The sequence below is a fragment of the Polyodon spathula genome, chromosome 16, assembly GCF_017654505.1.
Source record: "Polyodon spathula isolate WHYD16114869_AA chromosome 16, ASM1765450v1, whole genome shotgun sequence".
NCBI classification, from domain to species: domain Eukaryota; kingdom Metazoa; phylum Chordata; class Actinopteri; order Acipenseriformes; family Polyodontidae; genus Polyodon; species Polyodon spathula.
Window position 1 is genome coordinate 20,124,435 of NC_054549.1, and position 24,293 is coordinate 20,148,727.

The window sequence follows — 24,293 nt, forward strand, 5'->3', positions numbered from 1 at the left end:
TAGTTGATTACACTAAAATAAAATAAAAATATTCAAAAAGCATATTACATATTTGAGTACACACAATCATGTGTGAACTGAAATAAAATAAATGCACAGAGCACATGCTAAAATAAGAATGTCAAACTTGGGAAAGATTGAAATTCAAAAGGTAATTTAACATTGAGATGAATATAAAAGATACTGAATGTTAACCAGAACAACAACAATAAGAAAAAGCAAGCTACTTGAGAGTTGGTTGTTTTTTTAAACTCTGGACTGCTGTTCTCAATGTAAAACATCTACTGTTGACACTTTGTGAATGGATTGTAACGTCAACATTTGCACTGACCATTAAAAGTACAACCAGTAATGTTCCTTGTTTTGAATTACAAGTTATTGAATAAACAAAGTAACTTGACTTCGATTCATCTGAGGTTAGTACTTAATGGCGAGTTGTAATTGGTAGAAATCTTCTTTTGTTGGAAAGTATTCTATTGTTTTGGCAATGGTTACAATATTTGCACTATTCCTATTATTTTCTAAATGTTATTAATTTGTTAGAATTAAACAGCTGTAGAATATTTAGGTTGTTATGTGATATGTGTTGTTTTATTCTGAATATAGCAAAAAAAAAAAAAAAAAAAATTGGGTTATTTGTGCAACATTATACTAGTATTGCTTTAATTGGCAGATAGATGCTGTGACGTTGTGCTCATTGTGATCTGTATTAATTCAGTAAACAAAAGCAGAAACCTGTGCCGAAGGAAATATTGAACAAAGAAATATCATCTTAGACATTGTTTGTACACTTTGTGAACCCGGCTAAACTTTATTTGCACTGTTATGCTGTCTGCTTGCAGTACACAAAAGCATTTGCCTTTTCTTGGGAGTGTAAGAGCAGGGTCTAGAGATCTGGAAATCGAATACGTGAAAATGTTCCACCCTGTGAATTCCAATAGGAAACTATTCGAAATTTCCATTCCTAATCATAATAATAAACACTATTAAAACAATATTAATAATACAAATAACTATCCTTCTCAGAGCGTTGTCGCTTGTGTAGACTCTCCCAGTCAGCGCTAATCTTGTTAAGTGATACCAGCGAGTCCTGGAAAGATTGTGAAGTCACAGCAAACAAACATTGAGACTGGATAGGATGTAAATGAAATGTTGAATTTTCAACAAATAAAGCTGCTGTTCTATCTGCAAGTCTGGGAAACAAGGCAAAACATTACTTTTGTTTCACTGTCATAAAGAAGCTGGATGAAGTCTCCGCTCTAAATGTTCACTTCATTTTTTTTCAAAGTTACTTTTTTTATGATTATTGATTTCAGCGCTTTCCTTTTGGCTTATTGATTGCTTAGCTGTAGAAAACGTGACTTGTAAAGATTGTCCATAGCAGGAGCGATTCTTACCAACACAGCACTTTGGAAAGCAGTTTCAGATTCTGACAGTACAACAAACATGATGTGCAGCGACAAAATTCGGATTAGTTCATACATTGTTATCGGAGGGGGTGGGGGATAAATTAAATTTTGCAGCTTTTTGGCACACTGGTCCATTTTCCTCACTTCATGAAACGGAAGCCATGTGCGCTCCACTTAAACTATATTTTAGTTAAAAAATGTAACCGGCCCAGTCGACCCTGTGGTGCTTCATAACTACAGAACAAATGCAATCTCTACCAGCCCCGGCTAGCATAGGGAAGCATTGTAAAGCACAGAAAGGTCTGGTAAAGCATAGGGAAGCATTGTAAAGCACAGAGAGGTGTGGTAAAGCATAGGGAAGCATTGTAAAGCACAGGGAAGCATTGTAAAGCACAGAGAGGTCTGGTAAAGCATACGGAAGCATTGTAAAGCACAGAGAGGTCTGGTAAAGCATAGGGAAGCATTGTAAAGCACAGAGAGGTCTGGTAAAGCATAGTGAAGCATTGTAAAGCACAGAGAGGTGTGGTAAAGCATAGGGAAGCATTGTAAAGCACAGAGAGGTGTGGTAAAGCATAGGGAAGCACTGTAAAGCACAGAGAGGTGTGGTAAAGCATAGGGAAGCAATGTAAAGCACAGAGAGGTGTGGTAAAGCATAAGGAAGCATTGTAAAGCACAGAGAGGTATGGTAAAGCATAGGGAAGCATTGTAAAGCACAGAGAGGTCTGGTAAAGTATAAGGAAGCATTGTAAAGCACAGAGAGGTGTGGTAAAGCATAGGGAAGCATTGTAAAGCACAGAGAGGTGTGGTAAAGCATAGGGAAGCATTTAAGGAACCAAACAGGATAACAGGATCAACCAACAATCATTGGGTGCGGTTTTGCAATGTTTAGTTAGGAATTTGTGAAAGGAAGGGGGAAGGGCAGAATGTTCCAGTACACCATTAGGCTGGGTCAGATGTCCAGGGCTAGGAGGAGGGTAGAATTAGAAGTGGAATGTGTGCTCAACCATGAAATGCTTGCTAGATCATAAAATCTAGTCTGAGATGAACATAACAAACGCAATGGAGGGGGCAATCAAGCCCTACAGTTGCTATCCATTGGTTAAACTGAGAGAGGGGACAGGTTTAGGGGGGTAAGGACAAAGGAATTGCGTGCTGCGTGCCAAATCCTAATAGGAGCAAGAAATTTTGTGTGAAACATATATAACCCACGTACATGCTTTACCCCGGCAGAATACACTGGTTACTCATAAAGTGACCGTTATTCTCCGGAGCGCTCTGTTATTTGATGACCACTGCAATAAACCTTTGATGCAACGATCGGTGTGATTGATTGTCTTTGATCATCTTTGGACTTCATTTTGCGACCCTACACATTGTAAAGCACAGAGAGGTCTGGTAAAGCAAAGGGAAGCATTGTAAAGCACACAGAGGTCTGGTAAAGCATACAGAAGCATTGTAAAGCACACAGAGGTCTGGTAAAGCATAGGGAAGCATCGTAAAGCACAGAGAGGTGTGGTAAAGCACAGGGAAGCATTATAAAGCACAGAGAGGTATGGTAAAGCATAGGGAAGCATTGTAAAGCACAGAGAGGTCTGGTAAAGCATAGGGAAGCATTGTGACGCACAGAGAGGTCTGGTAAAGCATAGGGAAGCATTGTAAAGCACTGAGAGGTCTGGTAAAGCATAGGGAAGCATTGTAATGCATATTAAAAACATTCATAACTACTGAACAGTGAAACTCAATTCAATAACTTCAAGACACTGATTACTGTGAAAAATGTGTTTTTATCTATCGAGCCTTTAAGATGGCTTTCTTTTTTCTCAGCCTGTAATTATGTTTCAGCTCCTCTTCTGGTTCTGATAGTTCTAATCTTCACGCTCCTCCTTTTAAAAATCCTAGCTTCTCTCAAAGGTCTTTTTATTGGCTTGAATTTCTGTGCCATAAGTTAGGATTAATGTTAATACACTAGACCAGCCTTTCACCTTTCTCTGGCGACCTGGGTTCCGGGCTAGGTGGCGCTAGTGTCTTAATGTTAATGCACTATACCAGCCTATAGCCACCCGTTCAATGAACTATACCCAGTTATACAACAATAATGATACTTATATGAACTATATATATATATATATATATATAATATTTTTATATATATATATATATATATATATATATATATATATATTATTGCATATTGCAGCACTTTTAAAAAATAACATGTTTTATTGCAAGTACTGTTGCTAAACACACACAGTACACAGAGCTAGAATATTTTTTATATCACACACACAAAAAGGATTCACATTGTATTTACCTGGGTCTTTGGTACAGTCAACTCCTTGCTAAACAGGAGGCAGTGCAGAGCTCAGTATTTCACAATGCAGGGCTACTGTCTACATTCTGCTACCTGTTGTTTTCTATTAAAATTCTGTTTTAAAATTTCCGAGCTAATCGAAGCCACAGAATAGTTCATGGGAGGTCAAGAATGCAGAAACACAAGGATAGCTTCCTCAGTGTTCTGCCTATGTAGGGAATTTGAGAGACTAGTGCCTGGTATTCAGATCCTCAATGTATCTGTGCGCTTGCTTGTGTCCAATTGTCCGGTTCTACTGGTACTGGTAGCCTTGCTGCTGGTCCTTGGGGGGGAGCTGGTTTGGGTCGTCCCCAAATGGGTTAGCTGGGTGAAAGGGGGGGGAATACAATTATTTTTAAAAAATTGTAAGTGTAAACTTTGGAGAAACTATGTAAAGCAGAGTAAAGTTCCTGCTTGTGTGAAATATAACTTGACAGAGGAGGGGGTGAAGGTGGACAGTCACAGGGGAACCGAGGGGGGGGGGGGGGGGGGGGGGGCCAGAGATCAAATCAACAGACCACCGTCTAATAGAGTCGTCTCCAGCTAAGAGAACACACCTTGGGAAGAAAGCCGGAGTTCTCCAAGAAGGATTTATATATAATAAAGAAAAGCAATAGGAAAGCATATGTTAATAAAACTATAATAATAAACTAACTGACAAACTAACGTAAATAAGCTGTCAAACTAGATGAACACAGCACCCCCCTACACAAGTTGTAACTCAGGAAATATTTAATAAACCAGGTCGGTGTCGCTCAAGACACTCTCGCGGTGACAAGTCGCTTTTGATAAGACTGAATAAACTACTTTAACCCTTCGCGGTCCTATGTTGGACCAGGTCCGACATTACAATTTTCCCTTTCCGGTCCGATGTCGGACCCTGTCCCACATCATCAAAAAGACGTCAAGCGCAGGTCTCTAGTCATTTTTTCTCTGGAAAAAGCCGAGAACACCTTTCAAAGGAGATAGCTGCTTCTGCATCCAGGGCTCAAAGAATATCACAGACATTTGCAGAGCTTTTGATGACTTGGATCACATTATTGAGGAGTTTGGTGATAAAACGAGTGATCTGGAGAGGATTTATCAGTATGCACGACTATAAAAAGGTATGTGAAAAATACAGCAAACAAGGGTTTGGGGCTTGGCTGGAGATGCAGTACTGAGTGTCCCTTTTCAATTAATGCCTTTTAAACCTGTTTTACTCTGAAAAAAATATATATTTTAAGCAGCGCGTGTGAAAATAAATTGGACCCGACGTGCCTGACAAGCGTTGAATAAATGGACTGCTTGAGGGTTTATTTAAGTTTGATGATGATGATAAGTCATCAGGTTACAAAACAGTACAATGTCCGTTGCAAACGAATCGCTGTCTGCGCCAAAAAAAGTGTTATTTTAAGCAAAGTTCCTGTTCCTTTAGCTAGAGAATTTACAAAAATGTGTTTCATCACGAGTGTTCTCTTAGGAGGTGTTCCTATACGTGGAGACGACTGGAGTCAGAGAGAGAAGAAAGCAAGGGAGAAAGAAGTTAGAGAGAGAGAAGAGAGGGAGATGAAGGAACAAGAGGGTGGTGATAGAAGGAGAGACAGACAGACAGCAGGAGGCGCTCACGGTTATGAAATTGCTGTGCAGTGTATCTGGTCAGCAGGATGCCCACCCCCTCGATCAGAGCCAGGAGGACCCCCCCCATCATCGCAGAGCCCACCATGGCAAGAGGGCCACCTGAGAACACAGGGATAGAGTGAGGAAAGTCAGTCTGGAAATCCAGGGCTTTCATTAGACACACAGAGAGACACAGCGAGGAGAGCCAGGGTCTTCAAACACACAGAGAGACACAGCGAGGAGAGAAGTGTCTTTATTACAAACACACAGAAAGACAAAGTGAGGAGTGCCAGGCTCTTCAAACACACAGAGAGACAGAGCAAGGAGAGCCAGGGTCTTCAATATAAAGCATGGACTGGTACTGTGTGCTTGTGCATCTCTGTATGTCTGTAAAGACAGTCAGTCGCTGTACTTATTGTAACTCACTGCGTGCTGCCAGTATCGCCCCAGTGAGAGCCCCGCTAGAGATGGAGTTCCAGGGATCCTCTTTCCTTCTGAGCTTCACCAGACCACAGTCTATAGTGGAGAATAGCCCGCCCCACACTGCAAAACTACCTGAGAGAGGAAAAAAACTTGTGCTGTTAATTCTGCAGTATTAAGGCATGATGGGAGTTGTAGTTCTGGCGAGTCCTAATACTCACCCCCGATTTGTGGAGCACGGATCCTGACTGCGTTTGCACTGCCTCTCAGTCTGTGACGGACTCCCTGGAGCAATCAGAGACAGAAAGACAGTCAGGGAGAAGAGAGAAATTGAGCAAAGAAGTCTGAATCTCAAAAACAAAAGCCATGGCAATCAATAAATCTCCTGGATTAAACAGATCAATAAATAGACTTACAACGGGTGCATTTCTGAAGCCCTTGACGGATTGGAATACGCCTCCACCGATCACTCCCATTGTGAACGCGCCGCCACAGTCATCTACAATCCTCCAGGGGCTGACAGGAGCGGGAGAGGGGGGAGAGAAAGGGAGGGAGAGGAAGATGGAAAGTGGGAGCGAGGAAATATGGAGAGTCAGAGAGAGAGAGGGAGAGGGGGTAAAGGAGGTAGAGAAAGGGAGAAGGAGCAAGGTAGAGGGAGTAGGAGTCAGAGAGAGAGGAGGAGAGGATAAGAGAGGGTAAAAATCTACATTTAATACATAATGGTTTGCTGGTTGTATAAACTCTACTCTGAAAACCTGGCTACCTCACAAACGCACACTGTCGTCCACTGGCTACTACTGTTCCCTAGAATTTAGCAGCTTTGGTTGAGTTATCAATATTTTAAAGGGCAATGAAATCCGGTGAGTCGCAAGAAGCTGCATCATGCGCGTTTATCATCCCACACAACAAAAATAAAATACGATGTGGTTTTAATGCGGCAGATTAACATTTTTTTGTTTTAATAGGCGATTCATAAAAAAATGTTTAAATTGGTTTAAATAATTGTGTACTGTATACCGAATTATACAGAATATAGTCGATGTTCTCAGTAGACCCCGTTTGCTATTGATCACAACGTGTGTAACTAGGGCTACCTGTGTTGCTAGGTACTGTGTTCATTTAAGGAGAAGGGCGGAAGAGCGCACAATCTGTTGATGGATTCTGGGATCAACAAGCTACTGATAACCAAACGAGCAAGATGGGCCGACTGGCCTCATCTGGTTTGTAAACTTTCTTATCTCTAATTAAAAGTTGTATACCTGTTGTTACTTACGGTAATAATTATCGTTTTTAAAAGTGTGGGTAACCGTCAGTAAAACACGAAATAAAAACATTAGTGTTAATTACACCTAATTATCCGCATTTGTTAACTTGCATCGTGTTATTTAAATTATTTCCTCTTTACTGTATCGTCATGACAACTTAGTCTAATTCTAAATGCAATCTATCACACGAAAAATATAGCTGTGTCTGTTTTTTTATTTTTCAAAATAAAAAAAATACTTGGTTCTTAATGGGTATATGATGTCGTGCCCGCTAAGCTAAACGATTCAGTTTATGAAGAAATGAAGTAACTTGCTGTCGGAATGACCCTATCCCGTCCTGTTTGCATTACCAGGGCTCTCTCGCGTACTCCTCCATCTTTAAGCGGGGCGTCTGACGTAATGTGGGCAGAAGAAACAAGCCTTGTCATGTGACCTGGGTGAAGCTGGCATGTGTTTGAACTGCTAATATCTCTGAAGCGAAATGTAATGCATTCGATTTATTTTTATAGGGGTAGACAAATTATAAATATATTTAAAAAATAAAAAGACACATGGAAGGATTCCAAACAAACTCCACGTTCCACCCCGATCACCTGATTGGGGATTTTAACTTTTTCTTCCGCACAACTCTGACGTAATAACTAGCCGACGTTCGGCAGTGTTTGGTGCTCGAGAAGGGTTGTTGAAAGGAAGGGCTTTAGCGATAAACGTCATTTATTACAAAGAAACACTCGCTGCATACGGGCAGTTTAATCCACACGAATTAACAAATAATAATAATGATGATGATGATGATGATGATGATGATGTCTCGTTCCGTGTGCCTCTTCCGCCCGCATGTCGAAGCGAGGGATTCTAGCAGAGAGAACAGTGTAGTGGTTGCCCTGCAGAGAGACGCGCAGGACCAAGCTGTAAATAAAAAGCTGAGTGTGTTCGCGTGAGGTGCAAGAAATCTGACTGCCTTTACCAGTGTGTAGAGATGACCTCTTCAGGTGTGTCTTATTAAACTCGTAGTAAAAGCAGGACTGGATCGAACCGCTATGCACTGGGAGTCTCATATCCAGCCCTATAACCGTGTGCCTGCCTGTGTGCTGTGTAGATGTTGATGAGGAGGCGATTGCTGTAGACAACAATGAAAACAACATGGATTAGGAAGCCGCTCAGATGGAGAACCAGGCCCCAGACTGTTACAGGGTGTTTGACGCTGGCTCAAAACACCCTCACTCACACCGCGACATAATGCAAACTATACAGACCTCTATTACAATACGATATATCCTGTAAGGAAAGCATTGCGATTCATCGGTACAATACAAACTATACAGACCTCTGTTAAAATACGATATATCCTGTAAAGAAAACAACACAATTCAAACTGTTTCTGTCCTCACAGGGGGCCGTGGGTGTTCCAGGTTTTACTACCAGCTTGATTAGCCACAGTGTGTACAGGTACAGAGATGGAAATAGCACTCCTATTGCACAGCAGTGTCATCCATTCCAGGTTTTAGTGCTAGCTTGATTAGCCACAGTGTGTACAGGTACAGAGATGGAAATAGCACTCCTATTGCACAGCAGTGTCATCCATTCCAGGTTTTAGTGCCAGCTTGATTAGCCACAGTGTGTACAGGTAGCAAGCTCAGGTTTTTTTTTTTTATTAAACCCATTGTAAAATGGATCAAACTGCTGTGAGAGTATTATTTCCATCCCTGCAGTGAGGAGCCTTCTGGGCCAGATATTTTCCAGAACAGTCCTTGTAATTACTGAACTGAACCGCCATTCTGATATTAAACCGGTTCATTACCGTATAACCTGAGTTGTAACTTTTGTCAGTTATTTATTTTGTTTGGTACAGGAACTTTGAAGCAGTTTTGTATTGGTTTGTATGTTTTAGTGAGAGCAAATGTAAAAGAAAAAAAAAACATATTAAATAAAATGTAAAAAGCGTTTTGTGCTTGTGGACTGCTGTGTAACCAAGGGCTCAGTTATCCGAGAGTTTTACTCCAATTTGCCACTGGGGGGGGCGGGTCAGGTTAACAAAGAAAGCTCCTACCATGGTAACTTATGCGTCAGAGTGGCAAAGTGGTTGATAGCATGCAGGTGATTAAAGAACAGACAGTCAATTGTAATCCAGGTGAAAAGGTTTGTTTTATTGATTGTTATGCCCAGTGTTGGATGGCAAAACAAACAGTAAATAATAATGCTGGTGAGTAATACAGCGGCATGTATTACATTTATAATCCCTTGGCTGGTCCCGAAATAATAGTCCCGTTATTGTATCCCAACATTAAACACAAAACAGACACACAAGTCTGGTTAGTGACTGTGGTACATTACAGTTTACAGTGATACAAGTGAAGTGCTGTCCTGGGTTTGTGCTGGCCTCGGGCGATAGCTCCGGAACGTGTTAGCTGTCTAGTCATTTACAAACACAGACGATTACTAACAGACACAAACAAAACTCTCACAAATGTTCTGTAACAAAACATTTTCACTTTCCTTCTGGTTCTTACTCACTACAAACCAGTGCGAAGGAACAGATTACAATTCTCCGACACCCTTTGGTAAACTAATGCAGCTGCCTTTACAATCTGCGGCTGCTACATCGATTCACTTCCAGGTCGATACATTCTTGCAACTGAGTCTCGCCCTTTTCTAGACTGACCGACTTCCAAACCCGGGGAATAAACTGTCAAGTAGCCCGTTCAAAGAACTCTGCCCTTGCTTAGCGCCCTCACAGGTCGAGAGGGAGATTTACAACCGGGGTTCATTATATTTCGGACGCAATCTGATTGAGACGTTTTCTCACCATGTGAGAGAAACAGTTACTCTGCTGTTTCCTCATATTCGCACGCCCCACTCAAACCCTTTTCTCAATCCTGAAGGTCTTCAGCAAAAGACGCCAGCGGCATCAAAGATCACTCTGTCCAGTACAAGACGACATTTTACATGTTTGTAGTTATTTTTATTTGATGATCCCATAAACTACAGTGTGTGTGTGGGTGTATGCCGTGCCATTTATTTTACGATAAGGCTAAGCTACTGACTTTCCAGATGACAATCGCTGCTTTGAGGAAATGTTTTCGGTGGTAAAAAATGATCATGTTTCGTTTAACAGAAATGACCTCGCAGCGCCTGAAAAAGTTAACGATGCTGGTATAAAAACGCAATCCGAAACGTCTAATCTGAAGCAAGGAGTGTCAATCATGTGATTTGCACCCCCCAAAAAAAGGATTCAATCAACACACTAGTGTTTTTGTTTTTTGTTTTTTAATAATTAAAAAAAAATACATTAAAATAACAACGGGGTGAGTTTATTCACATCCATCTGAAAACATCCCCCTGCTTACATCTCATCTTTTCTTGCAAAAGCAGGTTCCTGCGGTCCGCTCTGCATCGAGTGACAGGGGAACTGCATGATGGGATACAGTGATGATACATAATAAAGATCAGAATGGTTATTTGAGAGCGGAGGTGTTAAAAAGACAAGCAGTGCATGAGTTATGGAGAGTTTTGCATTAATATCAATGTTTTCCACTTTGTAGAGCTTTCCACTGCGGGAGAAGTTAGCATCCATACGCTGCAATGCCGTTCCCCAGCACTTTCACTCTGGTTAGAAGGCGGGACACACACACACACACACACACATCAGAGTCATGTAAATACGGCTCCCCTTTACAGTGTGATCACAGGAAGTCCTTTTCCATTAGTGCGCATTTACACAGAGGCTCCCCTCAGCAGCTTCTTTAACTCAACACATGGCAGAGCTGGACTTTGAATTCAGGATCCGGATTCAAACTTGATTTTTTGGAGTTTTCCTTTGCACTGTGTCTCAGCTTCACCGCTCTACCCCTCCCTCCCCATTCCCTTGTTTCTCCCTTGCAGATTTAATCATCCGTTCCTCCCACATAGTGACAGACGGCATCGTAGTCCAGTTTGAAGACTTGTTCTTCCGATCTCTGAAGCTGCACCAGGGCCTGGCCCTTCTCCTTGTCACGCTGAAGAATTCGACCGACCTGAAAAAGACAGAAGCCAGTTTACTCTGGGGGAAGCATGCCTGCAGATTGTTTCAACGCAGGCTTCTTTATACACTGTAGCAGAAAAGATTTCACGTTTCTGTAGTGCCTTTCACAAGATCCCAAAACCGCTACACACACACACACACACACAATTAAACCGTTAAAATTAAAAAACACAAAACACCACAAAATTTAATAAAACAAAAAAGTGGTTTACTGTAAAATGAGGAAAAAAAATGTTCGGGTGTAAAAATAAAACGAGAGTCAAATGTAATAAAATTGTAATAAATATTATAACCGCTGATCCAGCGAGTGTGTCACTGTACCACACACAGCTTCTCCTCTGAGCGCCGCGTTCATAAGGATCGCTGATCCAGCGAGTGTGTCACTATCACACAGCTTCTCCTCCGAGCTCCGTGTTCATAACGATCGCTGATCCAGCGAGTGTGTCACTATCACACAGCTTCTCCTCCGAGCTCCGTGTTCATAACGATCGCTGATCCAGCGAGTGTGTCACTATCACACAGCTTCTCCTCCGAGCTCCGTGTTCATAACGATCGCTGATCCAGTGAGTGCGTCACTGTATCACACACAGCTTCTCCTGGGAGCTGTGTTCATAACGACCGCCGACACAGTGATCGTTTTCACAGTGATTCTCACCTGCCCTCGGTTCTGCCCCAGCACCACCATGATGAAATCAGAATCTGACTTCGGAACAACCGTCTCCAGCATTGACTGCTTCACATCTAGCAGGAGAAAGGAAATGCAAGAAAAAAAAATACTAAAAACCACTAAAAAGAAAAAATATATTATTTTCCTGTTCCACATCAGTTTCAACCGTTCCAGGTTTTACAAATTATGTGCTGCAATAATTTGTAAATTTTTCTGTGACTTACCGTCCAGAAGTCGACCTTCCTCTGATCTGCAGACACACATTTCAGGGCTTAAAACATCTTCTATGGTCATCTGTAAAATTCAAATTTAATAAGAAAGTTATAACACTGACGAAGGCACTAGAGCCCAAACGCTGGTCTGCTTGACTCAGCCTCTTCTAGTTTCTATAACACTGATGAAGGCACAAGCTGAAACGTTGCTCTAATTGACTGAGGGAGCATACTGGCTGCTAGTCCGAGTCCCTGAGCCTGTGGATCAGTGCACACACACCCACCTTACTGTTGTAGTATTTGCCCCCTTTGAATTTCTTGTCAATGAATCGCACTCGCAGGTCCCTTTGCAGCCAGCACGGGGCACGAGAGGACCCTGCATTGCTGGAGCTCTGTCTGGGCTCTTGAACGGCATGGGGTCTGTCTCAGAGAGAGAGAGAGAGAGAGGGGCAACAAGGACAACAGAAACAGGTGAAAAATAATCTTCCAGAACACCAACACTTAAAGTACAGCACTGAACAGAAATTTAACAGCAGCCTAAAGAATAAACTCAATCCGCTTTATACAGTCCAATGAAAGCTGCTGAATAATGTTCCCTTGTTAACATATTGAATTCCACACCCTCTATATAGAATGAACTCACTCAGCTTCACAGAGTACAATGAAAGCTGCTGAAAAAAACGCTTGGGAGTTTTTCCATATGCAGTAGAGGGTAAATTATCTGATCTCTGATCAACCGTACTGTTTAATTAACTGAACGCACCTGTAGTCACGTGATGAATTGTGTGTGGTGTGTTGCGTGTTGCGCATGCAGCTTCTGAGGCTGAAATGGCTACGAGATTTAGCTGCCAAATAAAGGACCAGCAGACTGTGGCAAATGAAATTTACAGAATTATTCCGACCACCAAAACCTTAGCTCGATTAAGTGGGCTTTAAATTGCTGCAGTTAAGCAAATTAATTTGTAGATTTTTCTTCCATTTCATCAGTAAGGGCTGGAGATCCTGTGTGTGTTATTGAGCAGCTAAGAACTCTTCTATTCATTTCAATGGCATGTTATTACAATGCTTTACCTTAAAAGGTATCAAAGTATAGAAACATTTTACTGAATTCTTGAAGTTTGATGATTTCTAAAGGTCCGACATCAAAAAGACGTCTCTAGTCATTTTTTCTTCAGAAAAAGCAGAGAAAACCTTTCAATGGACGAGTGAGTCCGACAGGAACCGAAAAAAAGTGGCTTATCTGAGCAATACAGATAGCCCCCTGCACCACAGACACAAAGGAGAGAGCTGCTTCCGCATCCAGCGCTCAAAGAATATCACAGACATTTGCAGAGCTTTTTGAGATGTTACAGTAATAAAATAATGACTTATATCACGACTTATTGAGGAGTTTGGTGATAAAATGAGTGATCAGGAGAGGGTTTATCAGTATGCACGTCTATAAAGAGGTATGTGAAAAATACAGCAAACAAGGGGTGGGGCTTGGCTGGAGATGCAGTACTGAGTGTCCTTTTGCAATTCAGTACCTTTTAACCTGTTTTACTCTGAAAAGAAATTATTTTAAACAGCGCGTGTGAAAATAAATTGGACCCGACGCGCCTGACAAGCGCTGAATAAACGGACCGCAGACGGTTAATGTGATAGAACAGGTTACTAGCTGTATATCAGCAGTAGTTACTTGTGCACTAAATACTTGCGATTGTTAACTTTATTCTACACACTTATTAAAGGCACATCAATTGTTATTAATACCTGTTTAATTATCCATACAAATCCATTACGCGAACTAGTATCAATTAGTCTGGATAATCTACTGTACTTAACAAATAACGTGAGAAATCTGTACCTGTCGTGCTCGGACTGGTGCTTCCTCTTCCGGTCTTTGCCCCGCTGGTCCCTCTCCCTCTCCCTCTCCCTCTCCCGGTCCATGTGTCTGTCTGGCGCTCCTGCGTTACTCAGCCTCTCTTTCTCTCTGTCTGTTTTCATTTTCTCCTTCTCCTTGTGGGCTTTGCTCAAACGGCCTGGTCGCAGAAAGATGATCACTTATCCAGCAGAACAAACCAGTTATTCAACAACTGACACAGCTAGGAACGAGACTCCTGTTGCACAGCAGTGTGATCCATTCCTGGTTTCACTATAAGTTTAATAGTAAGACACATCTGAACTTGTTGCCTAGACACACTGTGGGCTAAGTAAAACCTGGAATGGGTGACACTGCTGTGCAATAGGAGTCTTATTTCCATCCCTGCAATGTAATTCCAGTATAGTTTGGTCTACTGATATTAAACTGCAGTTACAATTGAAACGCTAAAAGAAACGTCATAATTTCAACAGCAAACGTTTCAACTAGAAGACTCTCTCAGTGTCTACATAAACAGTATTAACTATGCAAATCTCTAATCTGTTTTATTAACACAGAATCTCTTTTCCCAGAGAAGAGAGAGTGAAGAATCACAAATAAATTGCACAGACTTGCAGACGAACTTCAGCCAGACAGAAGCAGTTCTGTTTTGACTGCTAACACTGGAACGGTGCACAGAGGACACACTCACTGAGGTCTCTGCTGTTCTTCTCATACTCCTTCCTGTTAACCAATCGCAGGCAGTACTGGCTGACTGTCACCGTCTTTCCACCAATGGCGAGCCTCACCATGACTCTGGCATTGTCTGGATCCACCCCTTCAATCTGAGACAGGAAGGGAAATCAGTACAAGAACGTCAACCTGTCGTTTACATTAGCAGACCATTTGAGAGGAGGAGGAGAAGAAAGAAGCAGCAGCTGGTAGTTCTGCCTTACCTAAGATAGCATTCGATAGTCCAGGGTTACTGCTAATTGCAATCTGAGTTAGTGTATTATTTTAATTCAGCATGTATGTATGTATGGATGGATGGATGGATGTAACTAAACAAGATTAGGTTTGGTACCTTTCCATAGAGGTCCTTGTGTGGCCCCTTCTCCACCAGCACAGGCCCCCCCGTCACCAGCCCCTGGGGCTCCTCCGGGGCCCTCTCCTCCCCCGGTTTGGGGGGTCGCTTGGGCTGGCTCTCGTCCAGGTCCTTGATTGCAGAGCGGTCTGCTCCGAGACCCAGCCCCTTGGGTCGTAGCTGGTGCTCTATGGGCTTCACATCCCTGGAGGAGGAACCAGGATTGAAACTCCTCAGTGAAGCTGAACTCCCCTCAATGAAGTCTAATAGTACTACTACTACTACTACTACTATATTGAAATGTTCAGGAGCCAGAAATCTGAGCAGGTTAGAAACAACAAAATAAATAAAACCACACCTCTTCTGGACCTGAGCCACTTGAGTTGCATCCACTCTATTGCTTTGATTGCAGACAGACACACAGACTGACTGATGCTTTGGGACTCACTGTTTGAAAGTCCTGCCGATGCCCTCTCCCTCCTTCCAGCCCATTCCCTTCAGCATTGCCATGCCGTACACCTCCACTGGCACAGTTTCATAGTCCGCTTCAGTGGACTGCAGAGGGGAGAGCAAAACGCACACACACACTGCATTAGACTGAGGAAGACACACAAACACAAAGGCTGCATCAGACCTAACCCCCTCCCCCTCTTACCGATTCCGGACGCATGTCCACGTTGACCTTGTCTCCGTCCTCGAACCCGGACGGCACCTTGTTCATCAACAGCAGAGGGATGGAGAGATTGGAGTCCCCCTGGCTCCCCCCACTCTTCCATTTTTCCTGCTGCCTCTGGGACTCTGAGGAGGAGGAAAGCATCCCAAACAAAAGCCATTAGAGCAAAGCTACTTGAGAAATGAACCAGCAGGCAGGGATGGGAATGAGACTCCTATTGCAGAGCAGCGTCACCTATTCCAGGTTTTACTACCAGCTCGATCAGCCCCAGTGTGTCGAGGTAACAAGCTCAGGTGTGTGATTAAACTCAGTGAAAACCAGGAATGATTTAATTGTTACCACAGCTGGGGTCAATCAATCAATCTATTTTATACAGCATCTTTTGACCACCATCACAAATCAATTCCTTCAAAAGAAGTAGAATTGATGTTTTAGAGATGTAATAATAATTGTGGCAATTTGTTCAACTGCTTTCATTTAAAACCAGTTTTTAATTGACCAAAAAACAAACAACTGTGATTTCAACATCAGTAACGTAACTGAATTCAGAAGCTTGTTTTAATAAGTCTGCCAACTGCTATTTTTGATTAATGATGCGTTTGGAATTGATTAAAAGGGAACTGGAACTGGGAATTGATTTTAAACAGGATTTGACCCCAGCCCCGATTGTTACCACGCCCCCTGCTGGCTGTACCTTCTATCAGCTCTTTCACTGCCAAGGACTCGACGCTGTCTTCCTCCGGATGCTCCTCTGCCCTCTGCACGACCCCCACCTTGCTACCGGCTTCATCTTTGTACCAGCGGTTCTTGTGGATCAGCGGGATAATAAGCTCCTTGGGTTTCTCAGACGGCTTGGTGCTGAAATAAAATATAGGCTGTAATTGAACTACATACCATCGTAAATAAAATAAATAAAAAATAGATCGTTTCAGGTTCCTACCTTCACAATCCAGTTATTCTAGATCATTTTGTAAATTGTCCAATACTGTATTACAGTGCAATCATTTTAACTCATTTTCTTGGTTTAATTTGTTCTCATGCTGCTAAGGTTTCATGGCCTTTATAGTTTCCGTGCAGTACCACACACTCGTGAATAGCAAATATGTTAAATGATTACTTTTCACAAGTTTTTACAAAGGAAGATACTGACAACATGCCCCACATGTCATCCAGTTCCTGTCCAGTTTTAAATAACTTTAGCATAACTGAGGCAGAAGTGTTAAAGGGACTAGGAGCTCTTAAAATAAACAAATCCCCTGGGCCGGATGAGATCCTCCCAGTAGTACTCAAAGAAATGAAAGAAGTAATTTACAAACTGCTAACCAAGATCATGCAGCAGTCTCTTGACACAGGGGTGGTACCGACAGACTGGAAAATTGCAAACGTAATACCGATCCACAAAAAGGGAAACAAAACTGAACCAGGTAACTACAGACCAGTAAGCCTGACTTCTATTATATGCAAACTTATGGAAACTATAATAAGATCCAAAATGGAAAATTACCTATATGGTAACAGGGTACTGGGAGACAGTCAACATGGTTTTAGGAAAGGGAGATCGTGCCTAACTAACTTGCTTGATTTTTTTGAGGATGCAACATCCATAATGGATAATTGCAAAGCATTTGACATGGTTTATTTAGATTTCCAGAAAGCTTTTGACAAAGTCCCGCACAAAAGATTAATTCTCAAACTGAACGCAGTTGGGATTCAAGGAAACACATGTACATGGATTAGGGAGTGGTTAACATGTAGAAAACAGAAAGTACTGATTAGAGGAAAAACCTCAGAATGGAGTGTGGTAACCAGCGGTGTACCACAGGGATCAGTATTAGGTCCTCTGCTATTCCTAATCTACATTAATGATTTAGATTCTGGTATAGTAAGCAAACTTGTTAAATTTGCAGACGACACAAAAGTAGGAGGAGTGGCAAACACTGTTGCAGCAGCAAAGGTCATTCAAAATGATCTAGACAAGATTCAGAACTGGGCAGACACATGGCAAATGACATTTAATAGAGAAAAGTGTAAGGTACTGCACGCAGGAAATAAAAATGTACATTATAAATATCATATGGGAGATATTGAAATTGGACAAGGAATCTATGAAAAAGACCTAGGAGTTTTTGTTGACTCAGAAATGTCTTCATCTAGACAATGTGGGGAAGCTATAAAAAAGGCTAACAAGATGCTCGGATACATTGTGAAAAGTGTTGAATTTAAATCAAGGGAAGTAATGTTAAAACTGTACAATGCACTAGTAAGACCTCATCTTGAATATTGTGTTCAGTTCTGGTCACCTCGCTATAAAAAAGATATTGCTGCTCTAGAAAGAGTGCAAAGAAGAGCGACCAGAATTATTCCGGGCTTAAAATGCATGTCATATGCAGACAGGCTAAAAGAATTGAATCTGTTCAGTATTGAACAAAGAAGACTACGTGGCGACCTAATTCAAGCATTCAAAATTCTAAAAGGTATTGACAGTGTCGACCCAAGGGACTTTTTCAGCCTGAAAAAAGAAACAAGGACCAGGGGTCACAAATGGAGTTTTGAAAAAGGGGCATTCAGAACAGAAAATAGGAGACACTTTTTTACACAGAGAATTGTGAGGGTCTGGAATCAACTCCCCAGTAATGTTGTTGAAGCTGACACCCTGGGATCCTTCAAGAAGCTGCTTGATGAGATTTTGGGATCAATAAACGACTAACAACCAAACGAGCAAGATGGGCCGAATGGCCTCCTCTCGTTTGTAAACTTTCTTATGTTCTTATGTGTGTTACAGACACACTTGCACATACGACGGAACCAATGAAATTGGATATGACCGCTTCTGCTGTGTAAAGACGGGGTTCCAATAGTCAGTGTAAAACCAGCTCTGGATGGCATGTGTTCACGGTTGTATGGTCAGTGAATGAAACAGGAAATTAGTTTAAGATTAACACAGGGCTTTGCACAAAATAAAAACAATACAGCTTTAGTTATGACGAAGCAAGGCGGTATATAACTAACTGCTGTGTTGTTAATCATGATAAGAATCTGCGACTATTGTTTTCAACAAACAGTGGTAACAACAGTTACTGAAAATAAAAAACACGTTAATTATTTGAATAATATTATGTGTTAATGTCTTTATTTGCATCTCCGGCTTACCTCTTTAGCTGTTTTCCCTCAACCCCCGTCAGATAATCTTTCTCCTCCGATGTTTCGGTCGCCTCTCGGTTTAAATTTTGAACTTTGCTTTTACCAGCTGTCTTGCTGAACCCAAAGGAGATCGGGCCGGCGGCGGCAGATTTTTTATCTCCATGGTTTCCGTTTTTGACTTCTTCCTCCTCATCACCTTCGTTAGTCAAAACATCACCGTTCTCCGCCATGTCTGACAAGAAGTTCTTGCCGGAAAACAACGACACCACCCAGTGCAGTCTGGGTAATGTAGTATTTTAGTCGCCGCAATCAAAGTGCGTTAATGAAGCCGCATACGACAGTTCCCAGAATACCTGTGCGGCACCGGAACCCGAAGGGCTTTTGCGTAATTATTGCTATGGCGACTGAAAGTACTGCTGGGAGTTGTATGCGTTCCAAAACAGCGTTAAAATATGAATACGAAAAGCACTACTTTCTAAACGGGGTACACAGTCATTAAAAAATAGGTGGTTTTACTGAAATTCGTTACGTTAGAGAAAAGTGGTTGCTATGGAGACGTTTTAGCTAGTTAAGTTTTTTGTTTGTTTTTAAAGCGAATTTGATAATGGTAAGCCTGTATGTTGCCTTTATTTATGTAGTTCAAATCAGACATTATTATTATTATTATTATTATTATTATTATTATTATTATTATTATTCATTTTAATAGCCTTCCCGTGAGTGATTCTGGTCGATATAAATAAAACAGTATTTAAAAAAAAGACAACTGTCTTCAGATTCAAGCGACATCCTTTTTTGTGTGTTTTATTCAATTCGTGTCACTGCACATGCATCTAGACTTATACGATTTGTCTAATTCCCATCAGCCTCTCTCTCTCTCTCCCTCGCAGGCACACGAGAGGCGGGTCTGTCGTTTTGTATTATCATTTAATTTATTTTTTACCTATCGTAATTTTTATGGCCTGTGTAACCGAAGTCTTACACACAGGGTTGCAATCTCGTATCAACCAGACTGAAGTACAAGTCGAAGCGTATAACTCGTATCTAGCGTCAACGCTTTTAAATTAATGTCAATTAAGTCGAAAAAGAAAACGCACTCGCAACGTCGTCGGGCTGTGTTGTGTGGAGAATAGTATGAAGACGGTGCGATAGGGGAAAAAAGACAACGGTGAGTCTTCCTTTCTCACATTGCCATGTCAATGAATTAGATTTTTTTTTCTGTCACGTCATTTTAATGTAATAATGTCCTAGAAGTTGTATTATTTGTTTTATTCACGATGCGTAACCTTAACCTTTATACCAAATACTTTGGAAAATGTGGGGAGGGAAAAAATACAACACACGGTTTGATGCAAGTGATTATGAAATATGCTGGTCGAGGTGGTGGTAGGTGTTTCAGCGAATGTGTATATCTGATGAAATTATCGTGTGTTTGTGTTGTAAATGTATACTAATGTGTGTAAAAAACAATAATAAAAAATCGCAGCACCTGACTGTATATACCGTACCTTGCCTTAGATTCTTGACATACAATTATGTAGTACATACTGGTGTATATGCAGCTATACTTATCCGTGATTACTCTATATATGTGTTTTATAGACGAAGTATAGACTGTAGATGTTGAATAATTATTAATGTGCAATAATAATAACAATAATGTTTTATGATATGCCAGGAATATCGAGGGCAATTTAATATTTTGCGCTGTATTATTATTTTTTAATTCAAAATGCATTGTTTTACTGGTGGAATGTAAGTGCCGCATTTGATTTGCGCATGTCTTGCCCTTGCGCACGTCTTGCCCTTGTCTTGCGCGCGGCGACCTGATTCAAGCATTCAAAATCCTAAAAGGTATTGACAGCGAGACAATATATATATATACACACACACACACACACACACACACACACAGAGAATCGTGAGGGTCTGGAACCAACTCCCCAGTAATGTTGTTGAGGTTGACACCCTGGGATCCTTCAAGAAGTCGCCTGAGATTCTGGGATCAATAAGCTTCTAACAACCAAATGAGCAAGATGGGCCAAATGGTCTCCTCTCGTTTGTAAACTTTCTTAGGTTCTTATTATAATATGATATATCATGTAAGGAAAGCATTGCGATTCATCGATACAATACAAACTATACCAACCTCTATTACAATATGATATATATAATGTAAAGAAGGCATTGCGATTCAGCGATACTCAATGAAGTGCTGCACCTCTACTTCTGAATTCACTACACATGTTTGTGTTCTGTGATGTGTTTTCCCTGCAAAGGGTGTAGCTCTAAGCCACAGAGAGTGAGGCAGCGCCATGTCACTGTGAGTTATTTGCACTGTGTGGGAAAGTGATGTTCTCCCAGGCTGTGTTTGGCAATCTTTCTTATCTCTAAACAGAAAGACACACCTCCTACTCTCTGCTTGGAGGCAAAGGGCACAGATCCAGAACAAACTTAAATGCCCTTCAGTAAGAAAAGTTAATAAATAAATAAACACATACAGCCAGATATGATGGTATCTCAACCACTGGCAATATATTGGGAATAGAATTTTTATAATAAAATTTTGCAACTGGTTTCCTAAGAACATAAGAAAGTTTACAAACGAGAGGAGGCCATTCGGCCCATCTTGCTTGTTTGGTTGTTAGTAGCTTATTGATCGCAGAATCTCATCAAGCAGCTTCTTGAAGGATCCCAGGGTGTCAGCTTCCTAGTCAGGTTAAAAACCGTTGTTACAGACCAGGGATGGAAATAAGACTGGGGATGAATCAGTGTGGCTCTGCACTCTTACACACACAAGGTTGAACTTGTCTTGTTCCTCTCCTCTCAGCTGAGCTGCGATGTCGAAGGCTGTTGGGCGGAGGTTCCACTGGCGTGCCAAGGTCCAGGAGAGCTTTGTGCCGCTGGACGTGGCCTCAGGCGAGCTGGGCGTGGCGATGGGGGGCGGGGCCGACTACGGGGAGTTCCCATTCGTCTTGGCGGCCCGGGGGGGCGGGGCCGGGCTGGGTGATCTGGTCCTGGAGATTGGAGGGACCCCCGTGTTGGGGCTGACGCTGGGGGACGTGAGGGGAGTCCTAAACAGCTGCCCCCAGCCCGTCCGCATCAAGACAGTCCCGCCAGGTCTGTCTGTCTCTCTGTCTCTCTCTGCTGCCTGCCTGTCTGCCTGTGTCTGTCTACTTGTCTGCTGTCTGTCTGTCTGTCTGCTTCTATCTGGCTGTCTGTCTCTGCCTGCTTACACTGCCTGCCCTCACACTGAATTTATAAGAGTTACTCTGCCATCTTTTCGTGATGCTTGTAGGTTGGCATCACTCTCGACATGCTTCTCAACCTCTTTTTCAGTACGTTACCGAGTGCCAGATATCTGAACAGGGAGTTTGTCCTAATCGTGATGTATTTTTTATGGTTTTCATTGCAGGGGCCACCCTTTGCAAGGACCTGCGTCTCTACCTGAGCAAGTGCTTCACTCCCGGCTCTGTAGACAGCCAGCTGCAGCAAGTGATCAGAGAGAACCTGTACCTCAGAGCTGTGCCATGTGAGTGTGGTGGGGCAGGGTTGTTATTATTATTATTACACCGTGTAACAGTTTTTTTTTTTTTTTTTTTTTGTTCCTGGGTAGTAAGTGTTATTTCCTAATTGCTTATGCCTCAAAAGTATAGAAAGTGGCTATTATTCCCCACAGACTTTGCTTTTGTGACCGGGACAATGATATTTCAAAATGTCACTATTTCCAATGGGAAAACGGGCAAATGTGTGTTTTTTCGTCCAAATTAACATGTATTTATACTAAAGTAATACAAAAATGACTACAAAAGATTTAGAAGTGAGTAGTTTTTCGAGATTTACGATTATACTGTATTTACATCAACAATTGCTGCTGCTGCAGAGTCACTTCCAATAGGACCACATTAGTTTGACGTCTCAGGAGGTGAGAGGTGAAGTGACACACAGTGAGACAGTGGCTGAGCCAGGATTTGAGCTTCTTGGTGTCAGTCAAGCGCCCTTTTCTTCAAGCACTGGACCTCCCAAGCCTCCTAGTACCAGACTTCCCAAGTATCTCTATCTATCTATTTATCTATCTATGCCAGAAAACACAATAATCATATATCTCTGCTACCTCAGCGGTCAGGAGCTAACCTCCACCCCACACGGAGAGCTTCTCAAACTGATCTCTTTTATACCTTATATCAGGTAGGTCCCTCCCCCAGCAAAACCATTGCTGGGTAATAAATACCAGTAATAATTACAGGTAAATACATTTTAAAAAATAAAATTAACCCCCCCCCCCCCCCCCACCCTAACATGGTTTTTGATTTTGGGAACATTTTCAAAGGGTAGCATTTTCGGTGTCGTGGACAAGGACGGGCTGTCAGTTCAGGCGTGGTGATTTACTGTAGCAATCTAATGTAATCTGTTTAAAATAATAATAAAAAAATATCCACCTCACACACTCTCACACACACACAGTGGGTAAAGCAAACATACTCCTTCTATTGGAACTTCAGTACGCTTCCATGGCAACCGGAATGCATTGCATTGTTCTGCTGTGACAAGTTCCATTAGTTTCCAGCAATCCCAGCCCTTGCAAACCACTGACGCACATTCCTTTCGCTTGTCTGATAATATATAAGAGCAGTTTACGAGGAGATTTGGGCTGTAAAACTGTACAAAGCAGAGGTCACATCCTATCCACATCTGAACAGCCTCCCTCTGTGCTGTTGGATCAGAGCGAGAGAGAGAGAAAGAAAGGGAGGCTCTTCTGCTCTGTGAACAGCCTCCCTCTGCTGTGTACTGGTGGAGCAGTGAGAGAGAAAGGGAGGCTCTTCTACTCTCTGAACAGCCTCCCTCTGTGCTGTTGGGGTAGAGATAAGGAAAGGGAGGCTCGTCTGCTCTCTGAGCAGCCTCCCTCTGTGCTGCTGGAGCAGTGAGAGAGAGAAAGGGAGGCTCTTCTAGTCTGAACAACTTCCCTCTGTTCTGTGCTGGTGGAGCAGATGTAGCAGGAGAGGAGAGAGGAGGGGGTGGGGGGGGCAGTGATGAATTCTTCACAGTCCAGTAGAAGCGAAATGGAGAAAAGAACGACACAGGAGGAGGTGCAGCCAGCACCCCTGCTTTGTTTTGCCAGTAGAAATTAAGCTGCCTCTGCAAGTTTCACTTTTTCCATAGGCATCGATACTGTGTGTGTGTGTATGTATGTGTATGTATATATATATTATATATATATATATATATATATATAGACACACACACACACACACACACACACACACACAGCAAAGTGTAATACAGCACAGAGAGGTCTGAAAAGCATGGGGAAGCATTGTAAAGCACAGAGAGGTCTGATAAAGCATAGGGAAGCATTGTAAAGCACAGAGAGGTCTGGTAAAGCATAGGGAAGCATTGTAAAGCACAGAGAGGTCTGGTAAAGCATAGGGAAGCATTGTAAAGCACAGAGAGGTCTGGTAAAGCATAGGGAAGCATTGTAAAGCACAGAGAGGTCTGATAAAGCATAGGGAAGCATTGTAAAGCACAGAGAGGTCTGGTAAAGCATAGGGAAGCATTGTAAAGCACAGAGAGGTCTGGTAAAGCATAGGGATGCATTGTAAAGCACAGAGAGG

The 24,293-nt window shown here is 42.1% G+C and overlaps 3 protein-coding genes across 6 annotated transcripts in view; 1 reads left to right on the forward strand and 2 right to left on the reverse strand.

Moving 5' to 3' along the window:
* Positions 1–3,664: 3,664 nt before the first annotated feature.
* Positions 3,665–7,461, reverse strand: timm17b (translocase of inner mitochondrial membrane 17 homolog B (yeast)). Of its 2 annotated transcripts, none has more exons than XM_041272864.1 (6): positions 7,394–7,461; positions 6,195–6,294; positions 6,000–6,063; positions 5,785–5,913; positions 5,368–5,478; positions 3,665–4,083 (listed from the first exon to the last, which is right to left on the reverse strand). In XM_041272864.1, exons 1-6 carry the CDS (start codon positions 7,417–7,419, stop codon positions 4,013–4,015), a joined length of 501 nt encoding a protein of 166 aa, XP_041128798.1. In that variant the 5' UTR covers positions 7,420–7,461; the 3' UTR covers positions 3,665–4,012. The 2 variants fall into 2 exon arrangements, with proteins under 2 accessions (XP_041128798.1, XP_041128799.1); XM_041272865.1 differs by lacking the exon at positions 7,394–7,461 and adding an exon at positions 7,052–7,337.
* Positions 7,462–10,293: 2,832 nt separating this feature from the next.
* On the reverse strand, positions 10,294–18,953 carry gpkow (G patch domain and KOW motifs). The gene is made up of 11 exons (XM_041273231.1): positions 18,691–18,953; positions 16,235–16,398; positions 15,523–15,665; positions 15,316–15,422; positions 14,868–15,072; positions 14,496–14,628; positions 13,790–13,964; positions 12,228–12,363; positions 11,956–12,025; positions 11,720–11,805; positions 10,294–11,056 (listed from the first exon to the last, which is right to left on the reverse strand). The coding sequence occupies exons 1-11, from the start codon at positions 18,909–18,911 to the stop codon at positions 10,928–10,930; spliced, it is 1,569 nt and encodes a 522-aa protein (XP_041129165.1). The 5' UTR covers positions 18,912–18,953; the 3' UTR covers positions 10,294–10,927.
* Positions 18,954–19,386: 433 nt separating this feature from the next.
* The window catches only part of LOC121328527 (membrane-associated guanylate kinase, WW and PDZ domain-containing protein 3-like), a 30,931-nt gene continuing 26,024 nt past the window's right edge, over positions 19,387–24,293 (forward strand). For 2 of the 3 annotated variants that reach the window (XM_041273229.1, XM_041273228.1), the window contains exons 1-3: positions 19,388–19,849; positions 21,512–21,801; positions 22,097–22,213. In XM_041273229.1, the coding sequence (XP_041129163.1) occupies positions 21,522–21,801; positions 22,097–22,213 (397 nt within the window). In that variant the 5' untranslated portion in view covers positions 19,388–19,849; positions 21,512–21,521. Of the gene's footprint in view, positions 19,850–21,511; positions 21,802–22,096; positions 22,214–24,293 lie in introns of all 3 variants that reach the window. The other variant, XM_041273230.1, reaches the window with a different exon arrangement.